This window comes from Perca fluviatilis, chromosome 14 (assembly GCF_010015445.1).
Source record: "Perca fluviatilis chromosome 14, GENO_Pfluv_1.0, whole genome shotgun sequence".
Lineage (NCBI taxonomy): Eukaryota > Metazoa > Chordata > Actinopteri > Perciformes > Percidae > Perca > Perca fluviatilis.
In genome coordinates this window covers 535,864-545,144 of record NC_053125.1, presented here as the reverse complement: position 1 = coordinate 545,144, position 9,281 = coordinate 535,864, and the positions used below count along the sequence as shown (strand labels likewise).

Sequence of the window (9,281 nt, the reverse complement as noted above, 5' to 3'; positions counted from 1 at the left end):
TTATAAAAAATCAATATGCTAGGTAAAATTAAATGGACAATAATTCTGATCATTTTTCTAATAAAACTGATTTAAAATTGCAACCCATTACACTTTACATCATTTGTGTAACTTTAACTTTCTCTGTCCTATGATTACATGTTTCTCTGGAAATGTGACTGCAATGATCTGATGAACTGTAGATAAACCTTATTAAATAATCTATTTTTTTACTTCTCGCAACAGGACTTCATAGTGGTTTAAATAATTCTGTCATAAAGACAAGATATGTTATACAGGGATCACATATGAATGACACTAAACTGAAATGATTAAAACAACTTTGTAACTAAATAACTTTTTGTATAGACAGTTTTATGTAAAACACAATTACAGTTCACAGCTGATGTTTTTCTGTACAGTTGAACTGTTTCCTATCCCCCCCAAAAAAAGCTTTACTGGTTAAAAAAATACTCTATTAGTGTCATACATGTGTAAATATGTGATGACTTAAAAAACAGTATGTGGTGCGTATGACTTTTAAAATGCAGCATCAGAGAGGAAAAATACACAACAAGCAAAAGTGAAACATTGGCATTTTTACTTTTAGACAGGAAAGCATATATTTACATTCTGTTTACAATAAGTGATCACAGAACAGCATTAATATATTCATTCCTATGTTCTTAGGCCGAGTCTGATCTCAGTCCCTCCACCGCCTCTCTACATTATGTTGGTCTCAGAGGAGCCAGGCTGCAGTATCTGAAGAGTTACAATGAGTTTAACTGCTTTTCTAAACCAGGGGTAAACAAAGGCATAGATCACAGGGTTTAGACAAGAGTGACAATAGAAGAGAGCATTTGTAGATAAAGCATTCACCAAGCTGTCACCTGCAAAAGAGACAGCGTAATATGGGCAGAAACATAGTATGAACACAACTACAACAACACCAAGATTCCTAGCTGCTTTCAGCTCAGATTTCTTTGCCTTTGGAGTCACTGAATGCTGGAGTGTGACAGCTGTAATGTGAGAGCGCATGGCACGAGCCTGAGACACAGCCACGGCAAATATTCTCAGATACAGAGCTATGATGACAGTAATTGGAACAATAAAGTCCAAAACAAGATCAACAACTGCTGTGACATAGTCAATGACCAACACACATTCTCCGTAGCAGGAATTATACCTTCCTGGTTGAGTCAGTTCATCCTTCACAAAGAGAAAGCTGTAGAACAAAGAACAGAGCCAACACAGACAAACACAGAGTTTAACTCTGTTGACAGTGATTCTGGTGGTGTAATGCAGAGGGTCACAAATAGCAACGTAACGGTCAACTGATATGAGCACCATGTTACCTACTGATGAGTATGGAATGATAAATGAAAGATAATTATAAAGAAAACACACAAAGTCACCAAGGAACCAGCAGGATGTTTTTCTGAAGATTTCTCCCGGCATCAGCACGAGGCCCCCTACAAGGTCTGAGACAGCCAGAGAGAGGAGGAGGATGTTGGTGGTTGTGTGGAGCTGCCTGGAGGGAAAGAGAAAAGCACCATTAAACCAACAAGTCCTCATATCTAAATGACAAACATTTTATGTTAGTTTTTTCTGAAACAATGGAAACAATTAGTTTTTTTCCCGATCCGTCATAGAAACAGGCCTTATTCTGAGCAGTCAGTTTGATTATCACAGTATGAGAAGAACAGGTGTTACATTACAATTAACATCATCAATGGCTCCTTCGAGCACCCCAATAAGCCCTGACAGTGAGACATCAAGCCAGCATGCACAGTACCAGGACCCTGAAACTCACACAAAGGGTTCATATATCTAAAACTTCAACTGTTGAGACATTAATCTTTGCCTGAAGTGGGAGATTGAGATAATGACGAGCAGGTTGAGAGCTACAGTGAGCAGAGAGATGGAGTAGAGCAAAATGTGAATGAACATCACTTCAAACCAAGGAGATGTCAGCTTCCTGCAGGAGGTGTTGAAGAGTTGTGGAAAGCAGAGCTCTGCTCCGTCCTGTGTCTCCATCATCAGTGGAAGGAGAGAGGCCTCAGCTCTCTGCCTCAAACTCTGTCATACAACTGATTTATCTCTTTCTACTGTTGGCTTCATCCCTCCCTCTCAGTCTCTGTTGGTCACTAATGTCCTTCCTTCCTTGCTCTACACATCACGTTTCAAGCTTTCCGAACCCATAACCCCTAAAGTCTTCAAACCCTTCCTAGTAATTACCCCACGTGTTGTCTTTTAGACCCCATTTGGAAACCAAAGGTACCTCTCTACCTTCTCTTCTGCTTTTATTCTTTTGCCATGCAGTAATTAAAAAGACACAAACAATAAAAAATTTCCCCAATGAAAGGGAAACTTCCAGCACCCTGGAGATCCCAGATCGCAGTTTAATTGTTTAAAAGTTTAATTGGATTGAACTCTGGCAGAAGTGAAGGTCAAATTGCAACTGGAAACGCAACCTGATCTCACAGAATTATGTGAAATGAACACGGCCCCTTAACTCAAAATCTGTGGCAGTTTCACGGAAAAGTAAAATATTCTGTGATGGACCCACGGAAGAATTCCGTGAAATGAACACTGATCGCCGAAAAACGGGGGAACAACAGGACAGTTGGGTTCAGGAAAAGGTCGTGGGTGGGTTTACGGTTCTGTGACACGCGAGAAGAAAGGGACGGTTGGGGTTAGGAAAATAACAACGGGAAAAGGACACGCCACACGCCAGGACGTGAACCCCAGTCTCCAGGGTGAAAGGACATACCACACGCCGGAAAATAACAACGTGGAAAGGACACGACCCGACCTCCGGGGTGAAAGTAAGTAAGTAAGTAAGTACATTTTATTTATATAGCACATTTAAACATAGCGGAGCTATCCAAAGTGCTGAACAGGGTAAAAGCAAAAACAAATAAACAGTAAAACAGCCAACAAGACAAAAGACAGCATCAGAAAACAATTTAAAATGCCAGGGAATACAGATATGTTTTCAATTTAGATTTAAAAATTGAAATTGTAGGTGCAAGACTGATGTCGAGGGGCAATTTGTTCCATAGGCGTGGAACGTTCCATAGCGTAGAAAGTCCTGTGTTGTTTGACCCATCCACCACCCCAACCAACCTCCTTACGCGGAATTTCGGCTTTACATACTACTCGCTACCCTAGTCGCTCTTAATGCTACATCATCTTCTCATTGACTTTACATTGACATTGTTTTCCGTGGTGGACACACAGAATTTTCACACATTCCGTGAAATGGTCACGTTATTGAAATCCATTGATTTGTGTACATGTACACGTTTGTCGTTTTTTTTGTGTTGCTCGAGACGTTTTTTAAACTAATTATTATTTCAATGGGAAGCATGTTTCGTGTTCACAGGACAACAACTTTAGTGAGTAGTATGAAACGCCGAAAATCCGCGTAAGGAGGTTGGTTGGGGTGGTGGATGGGTCAAACACAGGACTTTCATTCCGGAGAGTGGGCATCGTGTCCCGCGTGTAGCATTTCATTTCCCCGTTGTTCTTTTAACTACAACCGTCCCTACCGCGGATCATGTCCCGCCGTGTGTTCTTATCTTAACCCCAACCGTCCCGTTGTTGTGGCGCGTCGGCGTCCCCCAGACACCAACCGTCCCATTGTTGTGGCGCGTCGGCGTCCCCCAGACACCAACCGTCCCATTGTTGTGGCATAGAAACCAGGGATCATGTCCCCTTTCCCTGTGCTTCTTTTCCTTAACCTAACGTCCGTATGGATAATAAATAAAATAAATGAGATAATCGTGTCCGTGTACACAAATCAATAGATTAAAAATAACATGACCATTTCACGAACTGATATAAATAATAATAAGCAGCAAATCTGTTCACCACCTGGAAATAATACGTGAATCCTTTAAATTTCCCTGCATTTTTGCATAATTTAGTAATAAAATATGGTCTGACAGGTCTATGTACTGTATGTAGTATAATTGATCTGTAGGTGCTCACAACGTATAATGAGAAATACCAATCACTTCAATTGTTTTTCTTTCCTAAACCAGTAAACAAGCAAGAATACTGGACCCTGTTTCAGAAAGCAGGCTTAAAAAACTGAGCCTGATGTGTGACACTCCGAGTTCCAGAACAGCTGATCAGAATTAGTTCAGTCAACTCCAAGTATGTTGAACCTGAAATTTTGTTTCATTTCTGAATTGGATGTGCATTTCTGAATTTTGTATGCATTTGTGACTCTTCTGTGCTTTTTACATTTTGTGTGTGTATTTGTGAATTTTGTGCGCATTTGTGTATCCTGTGTGTGTATTTATTAATCATGTGTGTGCATGTATGAATCCTGTGTGTACATATGTGAATGTAGTGTGTGCATTTATCTTTATTGAGACTGTTTTAGCTCCATATTGTTGTGGCGCAGAAACCGGGGATCGTGTCCCCTTTCCCTGTGCTGCTTTTCCTAAACCCAACCTCCGTATGGATGCTTCCCATTACGTCCTGACAACACAAAATAAATAAGATAATTGTGTCCGTGTACACGAATCAATAGATTCAAAATAACGTGACCATTTCACGAACTGCTGTGAGACCGTGTTGCACTACCCCAACCTGCCTCTTATACTCCGTGAACTTACTTCCTGCACCTTCTGGTGCGCTCCGGCAGCTCTACAACCCTAACTCTCTTTACCTGCTAAATCCTCTACTATATTCACCAGCTAGTCTCTAACTTCATCTATGTGCTGCTGAGTTTTTAGAGAGTCCTAAAAGAGGATGCTGATGAAACTGTGTGACTTAACAAAACATGAAAGTTTTGGGCCTTAAAACCAAAAATACCAGTGAGTTAAAAAAAACTAGAGTTGTTAGGAGTGCAGAATCGGGAGACAATTCTCTGTAGATTTGTGACTGGCAGCAACCCCTCTCACAACGTTGGTAATTGAATCCCTTTTTATAATGAGAGATCTAAAAAATTCCAATTGATTAAATTATTGTACTCATGTCATACACAATATCAACTGAAAACGCATCACTATTCAGTAATGATTGCATCATATGTTGATGGGTTCAAGCTGATGCTTGTTTGTCTTCACACCTCTGCTGGCAGTGACACCTCATTGGTCGAGATGTCATCATCTGACTAACCCATGCAGGTGTGAACAAACTTCCTGTCCAGAGGGGTTCAGCACACCGCCTTTAGGAGCCACTAATGGGCTGCAAAACATTGTTCACAGAGAGGCAAATTAAATCTCACGGGAACTGGTTGAGTGTGTGACAATGCCCACTATATACAGGCAAATTAAGGAAATGGTCCTCCACTAGGGGACGTGAACGACGTAGGACGCGTTTTCCGGTAGCTCCTCGGGAATGTGATTATAATATAGTTTTAATGTCATTCTAATACTGTCTGCAACTTCAAAGTGACTGAACGTTTTTTAGGAGACCTGCTTCTTGAGAGTCGGAACCGCATTAATGTCGTGCTGTCGGGCGAAAAATGAGTCTGCGAAGTCCGGTTGGAACAGGCCGCAATCCCAGCCCTCGGAGCCTGTGTCACCTGAGAGACCAGGTGCTAATGAAGAGATGCTACGTAGCATTAACCCTTGTATTGTCCTTTGGGTCACAGGGACCCGTTCAGTTTATTTGACTTTTTGTATTGAACTGGCGTTGCGCTTCGGGTCTCGGGGACCCATACGTTATTCCGTGGTATTTCCCTGCTACCGCGGCTCTGGCCTTCGGGTCTCTGTGACCCATACGGTATTCCGTGGTATTTTCTGCTACCGCGGCCCTGGCCTTAGGGTCTCTGTGACCCGTACGTTACTCGATGGTATTTCTCTACTACCGTGGCCCTGGCCTTCGGGTCTCTGTGACCCATATGGTATTCAATGGTATTTCTCTGCTACCGCGGCCCTGGCCTTCGGGTCTCTGTGACCCATATGGTATTCAATGGTATTTCTCTGCTACCGCGGCCCTGGCCTTCGGGTCTCTGTGACCCATATGGTATTCAATGGTATTTCTCCACTACCGCGGCCCTGGCCTTCGGGTCTCTGTGACCCGTATGTTATTCCGTGGTATTTCTCCACTACCGCGGCCCTGGCCTTCGGGTCTCTGTGACCCATACGTTATTCAATGGTATTTGGGGGACTCCGGCCTGGCTCGTAGTAGTAACACAGAAATGGTAAGGGAAAGGGGGAAAAGAAACAAACCTCATCCTCGTCCTACTAAACACTTTTATTACACACACACACACACACACACACATATACACTGTTCACATTTGTCTTCTTGTTTTTGTCATCTTTGCTTCTTCTTCTTCTTTGGGACCTTTGTACTTCAGCAGTAACCGGTTCAGCAGCCGGTTACGACGCCGGCATGGCCCATTGTGTGTCTCTAAATTTGGAGCTGCATCGTTTTCTCATACACGCGGAACAAGAGGCACGCGCAGCACGCAATCTCCCCCAGGTGGAAGAGATAGAAGAAAAAAACACAGAAGAAGAAGAAGAAGAAAAAGATGATGATGACCACAGCGATTCTGACGAGGATGACGAATGGTCATCCGGCGGGTGTGCGTCAGAAGACGACAGAGACAAACACGACGCCGCCGACGGAGAAAAAGACTGCCGCGGAGAAAAGGACTGCCGCGACGCCGCCGACCACGACGCAGGAGAAGAGGACTACGACGCCGCCGACAACCGAGCCAAACGAGGACAAGAAAGAGGACAAGAACGAGGAGCAGCAGCCCAAGAGGGTGTACGGCAAAGGGAAGAAGAAGAAGAAGAGGGCCAAGACGACGAGGAGCAGGACGAGGAGCAGGATGAGCAGGACGAGGAGGAGAGCGAAAGGTTCGTGTCGAGAAACGGTGAAATCGAATGGTCCTCGACGACGTATCATCCCCGTCGAGAGACAAAAATGCATGCCATTGACTTGGCGAGGGTCCCGGAGACCCCTAGGGCCAAGTAGTTGCCACCGCGATAGTTGACGTGGCAAAGTGTTCAAATAGTAGGCCAGGGTCCCGGGGACCCGAAGGACGAGGCGAGCGTGTGACATGGAATAACATAGAATAAGCGAGGGTCCCCGGGACCCGAAGGACAGAGGCCGCGAGGCTAGTAGCAAATGCATAGAATCACAATAAGCCAGGGTCCCCGGGACCCGAAGGACGAGGCCGCGAGGCTAATACAAAAAGTGAATAAACTAAACAAGTTCCCGTGACACGAAGGACAATACAAGGGTTAAGGTAATGATCGACCAACGAACTGAAATTGTGGCTAAATTTGAGTCAGTCATATTGGAGTTGGTTAAGAAGGAGGTGGCGACTGCTCTCAAACCGCTTCAAGAAAAAGTCTCCCTGCAAAGTGGAACCATTAGTGACCTGGAGCGCTCCGCTAATGAGCATTCGGACCAGCTAACTAACATTCAGGTGAATATAGCTAAGCTATCTGCTACGGTGGAGTCTCTGGGCAAGAAATGTGAAGAATTGGAGGCACGCTCTAGACGGCATAATATTCGACTTGTGGGTCTGCCCGAGGGATCCAAGGGTCCCCAACCTACAGAGTTTATTGCCAAACCTTTAATGTTTAACCCTTTAGGCGCCGGGTTTTATTTTTAAAAATACTAGATTTTGACACCTAAATTTCAGAAGGCTCTGGCTTGAAAATGGTTTGAGATAGAGACAAAGTGTAAATGAAACAAATATTGGGAATGACCTAACGTTTATATAGGGAGTAAATTTTCCCATCTAATTTGCATATTATGACATCATATGGCGGCGGCCATATTGGATTATGTAATTTCCATGAAATACCTGATATTTTGAAAGCGAGTTGAACTTATTTCATCAGATTTACCCCCCTCCATCCATTTGTTATCTTGTCCACATATCAAATGAACAGGGAAAAAGTAAACGTCATAAACTAGAACTATTACTACACCACAAAACTCATGTAAACAGTAGGCGTTTTATTTTTATTTTTTTTGCGAGGGCTTTCGGACGGGGGAGGGGCTCACAGCAGCACCCGCTGCTCGTTGAGCACAGTAATTGCAGAGTGATACGTGCTTTCACGAGTCTCCAAACGCCACAAAAGTTTCCAATAACACCAGAAAAAAATCGCTTGTCGCTTTTGACAAAAAAAGTCAAGTTTGGATGGGATTTCCTCGAACATTTTGCATTGAAGCATGACGTATTTCTGAGCTAAGGTCTAAGTACAGGATGTCTGCCAACTAGTGGAGGGGAGTATGAATGACATAACACTCTATTCAGAGAAAACAGCTGTTTTATTCAGTACGCGTCCTTCGCAATTTTGCGACTTTGGCGCTTAAAGGGTTAATGTTCGACAGGGCCCACCGCACATTGTGTGCTAAACTGAAGGAGGGAGAACCACCACGCCCAATGGTCATCAGTGTGACACAATTTCAAGCGAGGAATGCTATTCTCCGCCGCGCGGGACAGAGCTCCCCTCTATCACACAAAGGGAAGAGGGTGTACATCTTCCCGGACTTTACACCAACTGTGGCCAAACGGAGGGCGGCTTTTGTCCAGGTGAAGAGGGAGCTCTATGCCTGTGCTAACATTAAATTCGGCCTCCGGTACCCGGCTACTTTACACATCACCATGTCTAGCGGCCAGACCTACAGATTTGAAGACCCGGACCTGGCCCTGGACTTCAAATCAACAAGAGACTTAAGAAGAATCCGGCCCCGGAGAGTGACTAACTCTGGAATCCATATGCGCTCGTTGGTTTGGTTTGTATTTCTGCGGCAGTAGGCTGCATATCTAGCAGGTGTTATGCTGCTGTTGATTTGTCTATAGACTAAATACTGTATTGGCTGTGTACTGACTCTAAGTTTTATTGCTCCACTCAGAGCATACTGGTGCTATTTTTCTTTTTCTTTCGGTCAGTCTCTGCCGATGAGGACGTGCTTTTGAACCAGTTTTTTATTTTATTTTTTAAAAGAATCCATGGCACCTTTTTCTGTTTATTACTTGAAGTATTTATTTTTTATTTGGGACAGCCCATATTTACACTCCCTGAGGTCGTTTAGCAGTATGGTTAATCTGCTGGTAACGACAGGTTCATTTTCAACGTGAGGTGAGGTAGCTTGCATCATTAGCTAAGTTTCCATCCACTTGTCAATCGAATTATCTGAAGTTCGGTAAAAAAACTCATGCGAATAAAGCTGTTGAAAGTGTGTTTCCATCAAACAGCTTTAAAGTGAATAAAAACCTGTGCGTAATGACGTCACATGCTGTTTTGCGATTAAATTGGTATATCGAATTGATTTGAGACATTTTATGGTGTTTCCATTCATTTTTGCAC

General features: G+C 43.6%; 1 protein-coding gene across 1 annotated transcript; it reads right to left on the bottom strand.

Moving 5' to 3' along the window:
- Positions 1-702: 702 nt before the first annotated feature.
- Positions 703-2,016, bottom strand: LOC120573607 (trace amine-associated receptor 13c-like). The gene is made up of 2 exons (XM_039823429.1): positions 1,844-2,016; positions 703-1,510 (listed from the first exon to the last, which is right to left on the bottom strand). Exons 1-2 carry the CDS (start codon positions 2,014-2,016, stop codon positions 703-705), a joined length of 981 nt encoding a protein of 326 aa, XP_039679363.1.
- Between the last annotated feature and the right edge of the window lie 7,265 nt (positions 2,017-9,281).

What these genes read in the sequence shown, in the direction of transcription:
- LOC120573607 (XM_039823429.1), bottom strand. Translation starts at nt 2,016, where the DNA reads ATGGAGACACAGGACGGAGCAGAGCTCTGCTTTCCACAACTCTTCAAC. An exon ending in ATCTCAATCTCCCACTTCAG is followed by an intron (nt 1,511 to 1,843) that starts GCAAAGATTAAT and finishes CTTTCCCTCCAG; the next exon opens with GCAGCTCCACACAACCACCA.